The sequence below is a fragment of the Eptesicus fuscus genome, chromosome 11 (genome assembly GCF_027574615.1).
Source record: "Eptesicus fuscus isolate TK198812 chromosome 11, DD_ASM_mEF_20220401, whole genome shotgun sequence".
NCBI classification, from domain to species: Eukaryota; Metazoa; Chordata; class Mammalia; order Chiroptera; family Vespertilionidae; genus Eptesicus; species Eptesicus fuscus.
In genome coordinates this window covers 10,924,333-10,942,525 of record NC_072483.1, presented here as the reverse complement: position 1 = coordinate 10,942,525, position 18,193 = coordinate 10,924,333, and the positions used below count along the sequence as shown (strand labels likewise).

Genomic DNA, 18,193 nt, shown 5'->3' with positions numbered 1-18,193 from the left:
CAGAGCAGGCCTGGGCAATTCTGGTTTCCTTGGGCAACTACCATTAAAATTAACATCCAATTCTTTAAACCAGTCAACTTTTAACTTTTATATCCAGTAAGAGCTGTATTTTCCTCCAGCAGTGCAGCTCAAAGACAGGGAAGGTCAGGGAAATTTGCTGAACATATCTGGTAACAGAAGTTAATAATCTGATATAAGTGCTTTGATGGAACAGGAAAAAAATGTTTCCAACATCAAAATGTATAATTTGTATAAAAATCACACTATGAACCAGTCAATATAGAGTATTATTTTTTTTAAAATATATTTTATTGATTTTTTACAGAGAGGAAGGGAGAGGGACAGAGAGCTAGAAACATCGATGAGAGAGAAACATCGACCAGCTGCCTACTGCACACCCCCTACCGGGGATGTGCCCGCAACCAAGGTACATGCCCTTGACCGGAATCGAACCTGGGACCCTTCAGTCCGCAGGCGACGCTCTATCCACTGAGCCAAACCAGTTTCGGCAATATAGAGTATTATTATTCTTGCTAAAAGCTTTAGAACAGTGGTGCTCCATCCTGCTTGAAAAGGGGAATCACCCGAGGAGCTTTTAAACTCCATGACCAATTAAATAAGATATTCTGGGGATGGGACCCAGGTGATTACAATGGGTGGCCAAAGTTAACAGTCACTGTTGTAAATGCACCAGTCAACTTTTAGCTTAATTGCTCAGGAATGTAGCTGGCACCATTACTCCATCCAGCTCAAGGACTGGTTGGAGGATGCAAGTATTTGATGATAATTTAAAAAAAATGATGTAAATATTCTGATACAACTGATTAAAAAGTCTTTGGTGTAAAAATGTCCTATCAGCCCTGACTGGTTTGGCTCAGTGGATAGAGCATCGGCCTGTGGACTGAAGGGTCCCAGGTTCGATTCCGGTCAAGGGCATGTACCTTGGTTGTGGGCATATCCCCAGTAGGGGGGTGTGCAGGAGGCAGCTGATTGATGTTTCTCTCTCATCGATGTTTCTAACTCTGTATCCCTCTCCCTTCCTCTCTGCAAAAATCAATAAAATATATATATTTTAAAAATGTCCTATCAAAATGACCTTAACATGTGAAATTTACTCTGTGAGCTATACAGATACAAGGTATTATCTATATATATAAAAGGCTAATATGCAAAGTGTCCCCGCGGGAGTTCAACTGGGACTTCTATTGTTCGCTATGACGTGCGCAGACCACCAGAGGGTGGTGCGGAAAGAAAAAAGGCCCCAGCCAGCAGCCGGAAGGAAGGTCCTGGCGAGCAGCCGGAAGGCCCCAATCGGCCCTGATTGCCGGCCAGGCCTAGGGACCCTACCTGTGCACAAATTTTGTTCACCGGGCCTCTAGTTACTTAATATTTTTAAAAGCTTTAAAGTAGGCAGGGTAGAAAATTAAGGGAAAAGATTTAACTTAAAGGCAGAAGCTATTTTCTGCCGAGAAACTGCCGTTGCTGCTACCTGCAGCCAAGGACCTGGGTCAAAGATGAAGACTGTGACCTTCAGGATGGTGGGGTAGAAATGGGAAAGGAAGCACAAGTCTGGACTCCAGCAGGTACAGTGCTCTAGACCAGTGGTCGGCAAACCGCAGCTCGCGAGCCACATGCGGCTCTTTGGCCCCTTGAGTGTTCTAACGCCACTTCTTCAAAATAGACTCGCCCAGGCGGAAAACCAAATGGGCCACGAAGTTTCAATCGCACTGTACGTGTGCGCCAGCACGTGATATTTTTTGGAAGAGCCATGCCAAAGAGCCGCATGTGGCTCGCAAGCCGCGGTTTGCCGACCACTGCTCTAGACCAAACCAGGAAGACTCTTCAGAGGCCAAGTTCTCAAGGCAAAATATGAGGTGGATTTTAAAGAGTTGAAGTTTGCCAGGACCTGCAGGGCAGTGGCAAACTTCAACTGGATCTGGGGACCAGCTCACTGGCCAAGACTCGGATATCCTTCTGAGAGGGGAGAGGCACTGAAGGACTGTAGGGAAAGCCAATCAGTGACTCTAGCTTGGACGATGGAGGACTTTATCCGGGCATTTAGGATTTTGAAGATTATCCAACAAGTTATGGCGAATTACTAAATGCTAGAGCTATTAAAGCAAGAATGTAAATGATCAAATTTATGTTTGAGAAAGGTCTCCCAGGCAGGAGTGCAGAGAAGGGGTCAGACTCTAAGCAGTGATGAGAAGGTAGCTATAGCACAAGTCCTGAAGGAATGGACTTGACCATGACTCAGAAATGGAGCAGAGCAGCATGAATCAGAGTGGACTAAGGGGGCCCAGCTTGGCTGAACAGTGACCCCAGTGACCAAGAGTAAAACCAGGGCCAAGAGGCTATAGAGCGTGAGCTGTCCAGTTGGAGCCTAGAGGAAGGGGCAATGGTCCAGGAGTCTTGAAGGATTTTGTCAGACAGAAGAGGAAGGGTCCGAGTCAGGTACAGGAGTCGAGGCCTCAGGTGTCCAAATGCATGGTGTGTTCAGAGGCAGTGTGTGGACTGGTGAGGCCAACTGTGGACTTAGAGCAAGAAAGGGCCCCCCAGCAGCCACTTAGACTGGGGAGAACCCCGAAAAGAATAAGGAGAGGCTTTATTTAGAAGGCTCTGGGGAGCTCCTGAAGATTTTTTCAGCAGAGGGAGAAGTGACATAGTCAGATGTATGGATGAGAGACTTGCAGAAGGGGCTGCAGACCAGCCAACAGTCATTCAGCTGAGCTGTGATGCAAATAAGAACAGCTATGGCAGTAGCACAGAAAGGCAATGACAGCTTTGAGGGCCACTCTGAGCCTGAGATGTAGTCATGATCAGGCCTGGATTACTGGGTGAATACGATGCTGTAAAAGGCAAGGATCACATAAGCCAGAAAGTCTGGAGAGAAGAAGGACAAGGAGTGAGAACTGATCTAGAGATAATGAGGTCATGATGTTCTGTGCAATGCTGGAAAGTGGATGGGGAGCTCAGTGGAGCCAAATGGCTGATTGAGATGAGGGCTGGTTCAAAATATTCTAAGAACTCAACTAGAGTAACTGTTTGTTGAGAGGGCAGTAAGAGCACCTCAGTGCTGCTTCGGGACTGTCAGTTACCCACCGGGGCTCCGTGGAACGAGTGCTGAGTGGGCCTGACGATAAAACGGAGCCCTTTGCAGACTGGTTTCATAGACTGTGCTATGGTGCATGCTCCACTATCCTAAAGTGGGACACAGACCCTTGCCTCCTGGCCCTCCCAGGATCAGCCTCCAGAGCTCATCAGTGGTTGATGCACCTACTCTGGCGGTAGAGTTCAATAAATCTCTTCTGATACTGTATTAGCTCGGCTCGGCTGGGCACTTCATCAATCTTGCGATGCAGAATTGCTATTTCTCGATTTCTTCGAGCCTAAACGCAAAAGGGAGGGTGAGACAACACTATTTGATAAAAGGCCTTGTGTGTTCTCTAGGAAGCCAAAACATTGCCCACCACCCACCCAGAGCACAGCCACATGTCCTGGAATACAGGCCCCAAATTCTGCTGTTGGCTTGCGGTCCCTGTCTCAGATTCTGATTTTGCAATACACGGAGAAGGTGTGATTGTGATTGGAACCCCAGAGGCATCAAATTAATGGACAAGGAAGGAGGATAAGGAATGGGATGGGCTGTGTGGCCAGAGCACCCAGCCAGCCTACTAGGCCCTAAAGGACTCTAGGGTAGCCAATTCCACTAAGTGACAAGGAACTGATGCCGGGGTGGGGAGTGAGTCGCTCAGCTCACCCTCCACATTTCCTCCAGGGCAGGTACCTGGAGGAAGTCGCTCAGCTCCCCCTCTCCTTCCAGCCTTAGTACCGAGTCTCTCTGGTTCTCAGAGACTGAAACTTTCGAGTTTTGCTACAAAGGAACTGATGCCACCTTGCTGCCTCCATATAAATTCCAAATCCCTTCATCTGACTGAAAAATTCCCACAATTAAAATCTAAAATACCTCTCCAGTATTTTCTCTCTACCATGGACTGGGGGTATATTGGCCAAAGTGACTCTCTGACTGCATCTGGGGAGACACAGCAGTGTGGTGTGGTGCAGGGGAGCTCACAGGCTCCTGAGGTAGGCAGCTCTGAGCACCATCTTCCCCAGCAGGGCAACTGCCTGGAGGAAGTCGCTCAGCTCCCCCTCCACATTTCCGGTCTCAGGACTAAGTGGGCTCTTGGGGCTGCTTTTCCTCTGTGCCAACCTGTCCTCCACTCCCCAGGCCTGCTTCACTCACAACGGCAGAGGTGGAGCTCTGTATCACTGGGGAAATACGAGCCTCCAAATGAGAAGCCCATCATCCATTCTGGTACGAGGGGAAGATGTATTTCTCCTTCTGGCCAAGGCTACATCCCCCATGGGTGCTCAGGCTCTGACTCCTGTTTTTATTTTAGGAATCTAAAGATACTCTCCATTCTTTTTCATATATCTCTAACCTCTCCCTTTCTACTGCCTCCCTCTTCATCAGTACTTAAATATGTTCAAGTATCTCACTCTTAAAAATAAAAAAAGCCCTTCCTGCCCGAATGGCGTGGCTCAGTGGTTGAGCAGTGGTTAAGTGTCGACCTATGAACCAGGAGGTCACGGTTTGATTCCTGGTCAGGGCACATGCCCGGGTTGTGGGCTTGTTTCCCAGTGTGGGGCATGTAGGAGGCAGCCAATCAATGATTCTCTCTCATCATTGATGTTTCTCTCTCGCTCTCTCTTTCCTCTCTGAAAATCAATACAAATATATTAAATACTATTTAAAAAGCCCTTCCTTAAACCCTAACCATGTTTCAGTTGCCAACCTTTCTCCTTTGAACAGCCAAACTTCTTGAGAGCCACATACCCTCTGTTCCTCTAACTCTCCACTTCCCTCCAGTCATCCTTCACCCCACACTCCAGCTAGCTTCTTCAAAGACCCCCCTGAAACTGTTCTTGCCAATGTCATCTTTTTTTGCAATACAGCCAGCGGGCAATTCTCAGCTTCTAGCTTTCTTGACTTCTAGCAACATTTACTATTCTCTCTACTGAGCTCTCTGCTCAGCTCCCATGAGACCTTGTGCTCATGTTTTCCTTGCCTTGGGCTGCCCACATGGTCTGAACAGCTGCCTGGAGGAAGTCGCTCAGCCCCTCCTCCCCCCCAACATTTCCAGTCTCAGGACTAAGTGGGCTCTTGCTTTATGACTCCTGCTTTTCCTTGGTCTCTTCTTGGCCTACATTTCACAGCTTCTATAATCACCTACACAGCTGACACCTGATCTCCAGTCCAGACTATGCTGAGCATCAGACCCAATACCCATCACTTCTTGGAGATTTCTATATAGTTGAGTACCCCAACCTTTAAAAAGCCTCAAACGAATCTCACTTAACACTTAGTCAGACTCCCACCGGCTTTAGCCCTATTCTTTCTCCTTTAATGCTTTTTCTCAATGAATAACACAGGTATCCACCCAACTGCCCAAGTCAGAAACCAGAGCACCATCCTTGACTCCTCTTTTTCTCTCACCCATCAATCAGTTCCATCGGATACAGCTCCCCAATCTCTCCCCTGTGGTTCATTTCTGTCCATCCCACCAATCCTGCCCTGGTTCAGGCCCTTATGATTTTACTGCAGCTTCCCTCTAGCCAGTCTGAAGCTGTACAGTTTGCAATTTGCATATAAGCTCCCTTGTACTTTGATGTATGGGCATATCTTGGTCCAGATGTTGGTCCTCAAAGAACCAGCCAGCTCCCAAAAATTGGGCCATCCCATTTTCTATTCCTGGGACCTAATGCAACACTAAATATACAGAAATCACACAGTAAAAAAGATTCCAAATACACAGCTGTACTGTCCTGATTTTATTTCTTTGTTTCTTTAAAGATTAGTATAGTGCCTTTATATCAAGGACAAATTTGACTCACCTGAATTTAACCAAACAGTTCAGCAAATAAGCAAGAGCCAGAGATAGGAAAATCAAGGTCCCACTGGCCCCCATAGCCCTTTGGCCATTCCTCCCAGAACCTGCCTTCCCTTCCCAGAGAACAGAAAGAAGGCCTGGGCCAGAGTACAACACAACTTGATCCTTGGATTCTGAGCTACCGTAAGCCAGGTCTTGGCAATGTAAGGGATTGTACAATGTGATTTTGACTCTATGTGAATTCGGCTTCAGAGTCAACTTTAAAACCTACATCCCCCATATCTGATGTCCTCACAAACCTCCAAGGTTACCAACTAAGACAGATAAGTGGGCACTGAGTTTTAGAGGAAACTATTAGACAAGAACACGGGAACTTGAATGCTGGCTCTGGCACTTAGCAGATGCTTGGTCACGATCAAGTACTTAATGGATTTGAGTCAATTTCTTCACATAGAAAATGAGGATAATACCTCCTCTCCACCCAGGGTGAGGGTCAAATCAAACAAGATGATGGTGAAAGTAACATACTCACATAAGGCCTTATTATCAACACCTTAAACCACTGAGTTACCCTCCAGAGAGAAGGGTAGCAACAGCAGCCTTAGTACCGAGTCTCTCTGGTTCTCAGAGACTGAAACTTTCGAGTTTTGCTATGGGACATTTGTACCTAGCGAGATGAATTTATGTAATTCTGTGCTCTTGTTTTTACTCACCTGTAGTAAACGGATCTTATAAAGCTTCTCTTTCTCCATATTATATCGTCTGTCTAGGTCTTCCTAAAAATTGAAAGAGGACAGTTATCTGGGAATAGAGAACTTTCATTCCTTGATGAAGTCTTTTGAAGTTGAATGCTTTTAACCTTTTCTCCCCAATCCTGAGGCCCCAAATTTCTTTTCTCAAATGGCCAAGAGTCTGTATCCTATGTCATGTGAGGCCTTTGACACGCTTTAACATCACTTTATAACAATTCTTCCTTCTTCTGGGATCCAGGCTGAATCCAGTGTTCTTAAGAGAAATATCCCCCATATCCATGTGCCCTTCCCTCCCCCACACCAAAACCAAACTATGAGGAGAGGATCATGACTTGAAGAACCTCTTGTGTCTGGAGGTGATGCTGGTTTGCTTTCTATGTTTCTATTTGGAGCTGCACTGTTCAATATAATAGCCACCAGCCACATGTGGTTATTAAAATTAACTGAAATAAAAAGTCAGTTTTTCAATTGCACTAGCCACATTTCAAGTGCTCAGTAGCCACATGAAGCTAGTGGCTACTGTACTGGACAGTGCAGATACAGAATATTCCCACCACTGCGGACAGTTCTTTTGGATAACAATGGATTAAGAGAGAAACTAGCCAGTTCACTGAACCCAATGAGGTAAGAGACATTGCTAGATGGTTTGCTGAGTTAGAGGAAGCTACAAGGGGGCCACAAGTGTCCCCTACCAAATGCACACACAGGCACACAGATCGAGAGAGAGAGAGAGAGAGAGAGAGAGAGAGAGAGAGAGAGAGAGAGAAAGAAACAACACAGTCTCCTCCACAGGGCTCAGCTGCAGGCAAACCCCACAGACTTCACAGGAGTCCTGAAGCTCATGCTCTAAGGGCACAAAGGGAAAAGAATCCCCAAAGAAGGAAAATGATTAGAGGTTTTCCTGCTTCTCTCTTCCTCCTCCTCTCCCTTTTCTCTTTCTCCTGAAGGTTTCCTGGCGTGCTGGAGTCCTGGAAGCATTAGTTTAACTCAGCACAGAGGTCAGCAAACTGTAGCCCAAGAGCCAAATCTGACAGCCCTTGGACCAAATCTGCCTCTGCCTATTTCTGTGAGTAAAGCTCTATTGGAACACAGTCTCATCCTTTGATTTACCTACTGACTATGACCACTACAGTGGAGTGGCCCACAAAGCTAAAAATATTTACTGGTCCTTTATGGTTTGCTGACCCTGGAATGTAGTACAATGAAGAGAGGTGTTCTTCCCTCTCACCAACCCACCCCCCAGAGCCTAGGGGTTGTGACCAGCATGTACGGCCAATGCAGGCTTCCCCTTTCTCAGCAGAGATGCCAGAGTAAAGACAGCACTCCTGCACAAGGTGCTAGGAGAAACCCTCCCTAGAATGGTGGCCTTCAAGGCCAGCCCTGGTGAGATCCTGCCTCCATCTGAGGGACTAGGTGTGCAAAATGGGGCAATGCTCCCAACATTCCAGATGAGGAGATGCCGCAGAGAAAATGAAAGCAGGCATGAGAAAGGGCCACAGGAGAGTATAAAGCTGGCCACCACACCTGCAGAGAACACTGGCAGTCCTGGTAACGGGAAGGTACTTACATTGTGAGCCATCACGGGGGCGAGGGCATCATTCGGCTCTCCACTGGAGGGGGTCTGAAACAGTAAACAGTAAGAAACAACTCTGAGGAAGGCAAATGGATAGAAGCTGAGGGTCTAGATGTAGGAAGGAGTGGTGTGGGGGACAGTTCACCGACCATGTCTGGTCAGGGAACAGAAAGGGAATAGTGCTACATGAGCCCCAGATTTTAAACTGTTCTTAAATATCTGTCAGTTACAAATAAGCTAACTTTGTCTTTGAATGTAATAATCCTTCTAAGGAGATGTGATTGATGAGAAAAGAAACGGGATCCTAAGAGTATGTGATGTATGCAAATTCAGAAGCTGACGGAGCTGATGATTTGAGCCTCAAAGGTTCAAAACTTTAGTAACAACTGGAGAGGTGACAGTGTGATGATGGTCCCAGACACCACTGCCCAGCACGGCCACACTTTGGTATTCCCCCTTCTCACAGGTGGGGAGAGTAGTGTGGTCTGGCTGAAATGACATGCCAGGCAGGCGGCATCTCCCCACTGATATGCAGTGTCCCTCTCAGTCCCTAAGCAAAAGGGCTGGAGAGCACTCCTGCTAATTGGCTTGCACAAGTTTCTTCCCCTCCCTGAGCCTCAAGTTCCTTATTTTTATGAGGGAGATGGTGCAATTGATGAGTCTGAGATCATGTCCAACTCTCACACCAAGCACAGGGATGCTCAGGAAATAAGTCTTGAATCAAGTGTGAGAAGGGAAACAAACACAGCAGTGCTTATACTGGTGACACTCTTTTCTGTCCTTGTGCTATGCTTGATGGAAACCCATACTAGATCCTCAGGAGACCTAGTCTTTGTTCAGAGAGCCAGGCAGGCCCCTCAATGCAGGAAGCCTCTGCTGCCGGAGCTGATAGTAACCCAGCACTGTTCCCCTGCTTCCGCTCAGTGCTGCCTTCTAAGGGCGGGGCATGTCCCTAGCAGGAATGGAGGGTGAAAGGAGTAAAGTGGTCCCAAATTTAGAGAAGAATAGGTTGAGTGGGAAGCAGAGCTCAGGCAGCTCCTGAAAACACCCCTTCCCTGAAGGAAGAAGAAGAAGACTTATAGGCCATTCTCGTTTGGAGTAGCTGCCGTCCACACCCACTGCTGTCTTTCACCCACTAGAAAGAAGAGAAAGGAGAGGGATAGAAATCTAAATAAATCATGTGATGAAAACAGCTGATAAATTTGTACTCAGAGGACCAAGTTAAGGAAACTCATCTTTCCAGCCAGTCCTTTTGCTGGTTAGTCCTCCAGGAAACTTTTCAGTCTGAGTCATAACAGCGCCTCACAGTTCGAGCACTCCTGCAGGGCCTTTACCTTTACTTCTCCACCTGGAGCTCTCTCCGCTTTCAGGTTTTCAATATCCTGCTGTAGCCGCGTCATTTCCTCCTTCAAAAGTGATACAAATGTTTATGAAACTTGGACAAGCTAGAAACTGGATGCACTTTTTAACTTGACCCAGAGTCTTATTTTCATATTTTGTGAGTTTATGCTAAGACAAAAAGTCTATTAGGAACTAGCTGCCCTTATCTCCGTCAGTCTGGGACAGTTTTTTCAGGAGGCTACACAGAGCTTGCATCTCTTGCTTCCTGCTGTGGTCATGGGCACTTGTGCACACATCACCCCCACTACTAGACATCAAGTCCTCAGACAGCAGAAACAAGGACTTATACACAGGATGAACAGATATCCCAGGTTTTCAGGACATCCCTGCTTTTATATAATATTATTCCTTTATATTTGGTAAGACTTTTCTTTTAAATACATTTGTAAATTAGAAAACATTGTTTATAAGACTGTTTGGCACAGCTGGTGTCCTCAGAGGGTACCTACCACAGTACTCTATTCATCTTACACAACTGTTTGAGGAATTTCTTTCTTTCTTTTTTTTGTTGTTGTTAATCCTTACCCAAGGATATTTTTTCCACTGATTTTTACAGAGTGGAAGAGAGGGGGAGAGACAAGAAAGAGAGCAACATCATCAATGTGAGAGATACACATTTTTGGTTGCCTCCTGCACATGCCCTGTCTGGGGTTGGGGATCGAGCCTGCAACCAAGGTACGTGCCCTTGACCGGAATCAAACCCATGACCCTTTAGTCTGAGGGCCGAAGCTCTGAGGAGCCAAAACCCAAACCGGCTAGGACAGGAATCTCCTTTTCTGACTGCACCTGGATAGGATGCCACATCATGGCAAGGGGAGGAAAAGCAAGAGATTTTACAAGATCCCTGGTTTAATGTCTGCTGACACCAAGCAACACTTACTCGACAATGTGCTTTAAACTCCTGTTCCTGGCTTTTTAGGTTTTCATTCATGGCTACAAGAGCTCTCAAGTTCTGCAGAATACTGAAAAGATAAAAAATGACATATGGCAAGCTATTATGATTTTATGAATCACAGCTAAAACCAAGTCCCCAGCTAAAAAAGGACTCCCTTTTAATTTCCTTTGTCTCTCCCAAGTGTCTAATGGGTTCTCCACAAGTGATTAAGACTGACATTATTATTCATTTATATGCCAGAGTCCATTAGCTACATCTAAACAAACATTACAGAAACCAGAATTAAAATGTCAACTGCAGAAACATCAACTAATTTCAAAATACTGGATATACTTAACGATACCAATTACTCAATCGTATTCAAAGCATATGGAAAACCATTTTTAATATCCATTCTGAAAAGGAAACACGTTGCTTAAGGTCATTAAACACACTAATTTGAATATAAGAATGTCAAGTATCTAATAGTAGTTTTTCTTCATATCATGAGAGGGCTTTCTAATTATAAAGCCAAGTAAGCTGTGGGCACTTCCTTGCTAAAATGTCCATCGAACCTAGAACTGCTCAATCTGGGCCTGAAGCTTAATGATTTAACTATCTCATTCAAGTGAGTGACAGACACTTCGGAGATTTCACTACCCAAACAGCTTGGTGACAAAAACATCAAATGTAAGTGCTTTATCTGTATAATTTGAATAGCCTAAAGATGTTTAATTTAAAGTGGGGGGAAAAACCCCCACAAAAAAAGAGGCTGATTTTTGGCAGAAAAAATTGCAAATTGCATCTTTACTCCCAAGGAGACACGGCTGAAGTGAGTGCTGTTAAAAACTGGTAACAATGGTTGACTCCTGGGAGAACTGGGTGTCTGGGGGATGGGGTGGGAGAAAGACTTTTCACCATATGCCTTTTTGTACTGTGAATGTATTACTTAGTTTTTAAAAACAGAAAAATGAAAAAATAATTAAAACTCCAAACATGTTGCTTCTGATCTCCAGGGCAATTGGGAGGAACAGGCAGCCCAAGCACATCTCAGCATGTGCCTGAGCGACAGGCACATTTTGGGTAGCACATGAAATTAACTGACCTGTACAAGGACAAAAGCATGACCTCTGGCTCCTTAGTCCTGTGAGCCAACCAATTAAGCCAACAGGTACTAGCGAAGTCCCTTTCTTCAAAGAGAAAATAAACACATGCTGAAACCTCTTACCTTGGATCAGCTTTGGATTCTATCTTCTCAAGAGCTGCCTGTTCCTTGTCCAGTTTCTCACTATGACTCTTCAACTGCAAGAGAGAATGGAGGCCTTGTTGCTAGAGATTTGGTAACACAGAAGAGGGAGCGCTGCCATTCTCCTTCCCCGTGGTTCCACCTGAACTCCACTTCTGACAGGTGGCTGAGCCCACAGGATTTAGCTGTACATTGAGAAAACAGGTGAACAAGAAAAATAGGATGGGGGTAGAGGGAAAACATGGGCAGGTCAAAACCAAACCCTTCTTGACACATATTGCTTGCTGGTTAACAAAACCTTGGCAACAACTTTCAATCAAGAAGCAAATGGTTGTAAAAAGTCAAAAGTAATGTTGATAGCAGGTGCCTTTCAGTAGGAAGGGGGGAATAAAAGGAGTGGCTGTGAAAGACAGACCTGGGTTTAAATTTCAGAATGTTAATTAACAGGGAAGAGGGTTAAATCTCCTATCTTCTTGAATTATTTCACCTCCATTTTGAGTCAGATTGTGAGGTTTTTAAAAAAGAAAATTTGAAAAATAAACTAAAGTGTACAACTATCTATACTAATAATAGAGGAGTATGCAAATTGGCTGGGACGCCATCATGTAACAACCAATCAGGACAGGGCGGGGCCATGGCAGAGAGCTCTCAGCACGCCTGTGCCGGGTGTGGAGAGGAAGGGCGTGGAGAGGAAGGGAGAGCAGATAGGCAGTTAGGAGGATCAGGCCAGGAGGGGAGAACAGATAGGCAGTTAGGAGGATCAGGCCAGGAGGGGAGAACAGATAGGCAGTTAGGGGAATCAGGCTAGCAGGGGAGAGCAGTTAGGGCCATTAGGCCGGCAGGGGAGGGCAGTTGTGGGCGATCAGGCCAGCAGGGGAGGGCAGTTGTGATCAGGCCAGCAGGGAGGGAAGTTAGGGGTGACGGGGCCAGCAGAGTAGGGTACTACTATCCCTATTAGTATAGATAGTTGTACACAGCCACTCCTTTTATTCCCCCCTTCCTACTGAAAGGCACCTGCTATCAACATTACTTTTGACTTTTTACAACCATTTGCTTCTTGATTGAAAGTTGTTGCCAAGGTTTTGTTAACCAGCAAGCTCCTGCACCAGGAAACGGCCTGGATCCCAGCAGCCAGAGGGCTGACCTGTGAGATCCCTAACCTGGCAGGCAGGAGGGACTGGAGACAGGCTGAGGGTTGGGGTGCGGGAGGAGCTGGGCCTTTGGGCTGCACTGGGGGGAGACCAGAGTAGAGATGGTGTCAGCAGGAAGCCCTTGGCCCTGGGTTTCCCGGGAGGACAGGCAGGTGAGCAGTTAGGAGCCAGTGGTTCAGGATTACAAGAGGGATCCCAGATTGGAGAGGGTGCAGGCCAGGCTGAGGGCTCGCCACGCCCCCCCACTGCACGAATTTCGTGCACTGGACCTCTAGTTATTATATAATAGAATACTAACATACTATTAAAAAGAATGCAGTTTTTATAATGAACTCTAATATCTACTGTTAAGAAAACAAGGTACAAAACCCTAAGTATAATATGCTTCCAATTAGTATAAAGAATGTATATAGCCGAAGCCGGTTTGGCTCAGTGGATAGAGCGTTGGCCTGCGGACTGAAAGGTCCCAGGTTCGATTCCGGTCAAGGGCATGTACAATGGTTGTGGGCACATTCCCGGTAGGGGGTGTGCAGGAGGCAGCTAGTCGATGTTTCTCTCTCATCAATGTTTCTAGCTCTCTATCCCTCTCCCTTCCTCTCTGTAAGAAATCAATAAAATATATTAAAAAAAAAAAAAGAATGTATATACATTAAATGTATACATGTATAAAAGAATGTGCAGGTTACTTATATATTCACTAGAGGCCTGGTGCACGAAATTCGTGCATGGTGGTGGTGGGGGGTGTCCCTCAGACCAGCCTGCACCCTCTCGAATCTGGGACCCCTTAAGGGATGTCTGACTGCCCGTTTAGGCCCGATCCCTCTCACAATCCAGGACTGCTGGCTCCCAACCGCTCACCTGCCTCTGCCTGATTGCCCCTAACCACTTCTGCCTGCCAGCCTGATCACCCCCTAACCACTCCCCTGCCAGCATGGTCGATGCCTAACTGCTCCCCGGCTGGCCCGATTGCCCCTAACTGCCCTCCCCTGCCGGCCTGGTCACCCCTAACTGCCCTACTCTGCTGGCCCTGTCACCCCTCACTGCCCTCCCCTGCTGGCCTGATCGCCCACTAACTGCCCTTCCCTGCCGGCCTGGTCTCCCCTAACTGCCCTCCCCTGCTGGCCTGGGTCCCCCCCAACTGCCCTCCTCTGCTGGCCTGGTCACCTCCAACTGCCCTCCTCTGCTGGCCTGGTCACCCACAACTGCCCTCCCCTGTAGACAATCTTGTGGTGGCCATCTTGTGTCCACATGGGGGCGGCCATCTTTTGTCTTGGAGTGATGATCAATTTGCATATTACTCTTTTATTAGATAGATACATTACTTCCAGAAAGATTCATAAGAAGTTGGTCACACTACAGTCACCTCTGGAGAAGGTAACTGTGTGGCTGAGTTCCTGGAGTGAACCCTTTGTACTTGTTGAATTTTGAACCATGTAAATGGGTTACTTATTCAAAATAACGTTAAAAAAAAAGTTCCAAGGATTTTAGTTGAAAATGAAAGACCAAGTAAAAGTTGCAGCAACCCCTTCTTGCCTCAGGTCCTAAAAATCCATACTATTATGTTGGAACAAGGGACAAGAAAAATGGCCAAGAGACAGAGATGGACTGAGGTGGCCTACTGTGTGGAATTAGCAAACACAGAAGGACTGATATGCATCAGGAACAGCCAGCTGGATCAAGCATCATGGCCCTCAACCCATGAGCTAATTCAAGAGCTGGTGCTTGAGTCACAGAGGCAGGGCAAGGTACCCAGGAGAAAGGGTGAGTTCTCCAACCCCGAATATTAGTTACCACTGGCTGATCCCACCGAAGAGTAGGACCCACCCTTCCAGAATAATCACATGAAGCAAGCTGCATAAAATAGATACAGAGCCCTAACCGGTTTGGCTCAGTAGATAGAGTGTTGGCCTGCGGACTCAAGGGTCCCAGGTTCGATTCCGGTCAAGGGCATGTACCTTGGTTGCAGGCACATACCCAGTGGGGAGTGTGCAGGAGGCGGCTGATCGATGTTTCTCTCTCATCGATGTTTCTAACTCTCTATCCCTCTCCCTTCCTCTCTGTGAAAAATCAATAAAATATATATATATTTTAAAAAGATACAGAATCCACATGATTCGTAAAAGGAAATTTGAGAATCAAAGATAGACATACCATAAAAAATTATCAAACATCTGAAGAAAGATAATGCCATAAAAAAGATGTATCAACTCAACATGAATTTTGATCTGAAGAAATAGTTTATAAGAAAAACTTCAGACAATTAATATCCCTAGAGAGAGAGGACAAGATACTGCTTACATTAGAAAGGCTCAAGCTCACATACAGGAAATTAAAGTTAGGATTACTGAAATTAAAAAGTGGACAGGCTAGAATCTGGCAGCCAATGCAGGGGCCAGCCAGTCTCAGGTCTTCTTACAATGGTGTGCAGCCTCCCCCACAAATTTTATTTTTATCTTTTTAAAATATTTTATTGATTTCAGAGAGGAAGGAGGGAGAGAGAGAGAGATAGAAACATAAATGATGAGAGAGAATCACTGATTGGCTGCTTCCTGCACACCCCCTACTGGGGATCGAGCATGCAATCTGGGTATGTACCCTCCCTTAACTGGAATTGAACCCAGGACCCTTCAGTCCACAGGCTCAGACTCTATCCACTGAGCCAAACCAGCTAGGGCCCCCACAGATTTTATATAGTCACCTGTTCTCTATCCATCATGCTCTGCTTTATTTTCTCTGATTTACTGGAAAGACGTGTCTCCCCGTTTTTTTAGTGCCACTAGGTTATCCCGGAAGGGTAGCTTTTGCTGAAAAGGTAATGCCTGGGAATACTGGTTAAAAGGGTACAGAGTATTCACTTTGCCAATCTTTGCCTAGAATAGATAAGGAGACTGAGGCCCAAACACGAAGCTCATTATTAATGCAGGGGCCTGGTCTTTAGTACTCTGACCAAATCAGGCTCCTTCCTATGTAGTTCAGAACTAGGTTTTGTAGAGCTTCCCATTTTTGTGGATGGGAATTAGTTTGACTGTCCCACTAGTCTCCGAGAGGTCTTTGGTGCCAGACTGCCAGCTGGCCCTGTGCATGACCTTTCTGCCTTAGTTTCCCTATCTACAGAACAAGGATGGTAACAGTGTGTTGTTAGGGCTGTTGGGAAGATAAAATGGACTAATAAAAGTGACGTGCCCAGAGCACACCCAGCACACACTAATGCTGGCTGCATTATTTGAGGGTAGGAAGACTATCTCTTATTATTGACTTAAATCACACGTCTATCTTTCTGAAAGGGGCTCAACAAATACTTGATTTAATGTTTAGTACAAAAAGCCACTTTATAGCCACTTAGGATTTATATCCTAAGGCATATATGTGTTTTAGGAAATTGATATCAAGATGTTTTGTCTTTAATCTTTCCCAGATTATTACATAAAGACTGATCCATGACTTTGCAAACTTCACGTTAGGGACTTTGCAGCATTAAAGGACAGCAGTAGAAATTCCACACCAGGAGTTTGCCATCTAATCCATAAGGAATATAGTCACAGAAAAGTGGAAAGAAAGCTGATCCTAATGCAATGCAGGCATCTTTAGAAAGAATTTTAAACAATTTACTCTAACTTCCCTTTTTAAGCATTCTGATAATAATCAAAGAGTTGAGTCCAGGTCAGAATTAAAAAGCTTCGTCAGGTTTTCAGGCTTACAAGTGCTGCATACTGCTATCTATAAGAATTTAAATGGGTAAATTTCATGTAAAATTTTAAAAAATAGGGACCACTGGTTTGGTTTCAGAAATGTCTTTAAACATCAGTCCAGTTTCCACCAAGTCCAAAAAGTAGTACGTGGGGCACTTGCAGTGAGGCCCTGTGGAGTACAGCCACAGCCTGAGCTCCCTAGTCCCAACAAGAGCTTTTCTGATCCAGATGAGGGTAGTTCTATGGGTATGCAAGGGCATAAATATCTCACTCCCCTCACGACAGAGCTGGTGTCAGAGGTATTTGTTTCCTAGGATATCAGACATGGAGGGAAGCAACACTCTAATGATGATGTGAGGTGGTACACTTGTAACCTGGATTAGAAAATGAATCATATGCTTCAAAATATACCAAAACCCTCTCTTCCTCCTGAGACACCTCCCCAACCCCAACCACCCCACCTAGGCTTACTAAGAAAGTTTGAACAGCAAATTATATCACTGTGATTCTCTCGTATTACAAACAGAAACCGCCTCACTCTCATGGAATTCAGTATTTGGAACTATTCTACAACTTGCAGCTTGAGGAGCAGGGGCCACTTACTGTGAATGACCCCTCATGTTTTTCTATGTGGCCTGTCCCCACCTATGTGGCCTGCCTTCCTCAGCAAGCCAACTCAGTGATCTCTCCCACTTAAATCGTGGATGGGCTAGAACATGGAAGCATGGATAAACTAGTGGCATGGGTCAGGCACTGTCATATGATTGTCCTATGCCCCCAAATGGACCTGAGCCCTGAGAAGGGACTCATGACTCCTCCACACAGACAGATGACACACGGCATTCCATTAATAATGCAGGTCAACATGATTCTTAAGATGGCCCACGGAGGAAGGAAAATCTGCTCACCTGTGTCAGTGTTTTCTTCGTTTCATCGTATCTGGCTTGTAGAGTGGTATGATTTGCCTGCAGCTGTAAATGAAAGATAGAAGACATTGGCTCTCATTTGATCCTTACAACACAGATATGGATGAAATCCCCATTTCACAGATGAAAAAATGGAAGCTTAGAAAGATTTAAACTGAGCAAACATGGGAATTTTAGAAAGGTTGCCAAGAACAAATGAAGAGAAAACTCATATATAATTAGTATCAAGTACAGTCATAAGATATGCTAGATATTCTGCATAAATCCTATCACTGAACCTAATATTCAATGGGAGAAGACATTATCCTTATCTTACAAATAAGGAAATAGAGACTCAGAAGGGTGAAGTGACTTGCTTTATAGCTGATAACTGATAAAGCCTGGATTTACATTCAGGTCTAATTTTTCTATCTGGCTACAAATGATTCAGTTAACCAACTTGCCCATCACAGAATACACACTGCATTTCAGCACTCATGATTCTAGCACAGAATATGACTGGCTGGCAAATAACGCAAGATAGAAGAAAGGACTTAGGACTTCAACACTAACAGAAAGAAAATCAATTACCTTTATGTTCAAAGTTACATAAATTGTAAACTTGAATCTCAAAAATGTCATTTCTCTTTTTCTTACTGAAAAGGTATAGCCTTGTGCTGTCTATGAACTTGTAGAAATCTGAAAACG

General features: G+C 45.4%; 1 protein-coding gene across 2 annotated transcripts in view; it reads right to left on the bottom strand.

Annotated features, from left to right (window-relative positions):
• CCDC93 (coiled-coil domain containing 93) overlaps window positions 1–18,193 on the bottom strand; it is a 91,754-nt gene that overhangs the window by 10,126 nt on the left and 63,435 nt on the right. For both annotated transcript variants that reach the window (XM_008143458.3, XM_054723224.1), the window contains exons 13-19: window positions 17,489–17,551; window positions 11,723–11,796; window positions 10,501–10,582; window positions 9,554–9,625; window positions 8,214–8,267; window positions 6,608–6,670; window positions 3,281–3,389 (exon numbers count right to left, since the gene is read on the bottom strand). In XM_008143458.3, coding sequence (XP_008141680.1) covers window positions 3,281–3,389; window positions 6,608–6,670; window positions 8,214–8,267; window positions 9,554–9,625; window positions 10,501–10,582; window positions 11,723–11,796; window positions 17,489–17,551 — 517 coding nt within the window. The remainder of the gene's footprint in view (window positions 1–3,280; window positions 3,390–6,607; window positions 6,671–8,213; window positions 8,268–9,553; window positions 9,626–10,500; window positions 10,583–11,722; window positions 11,797–17,488; window positions 17,552–18,193) is intronic.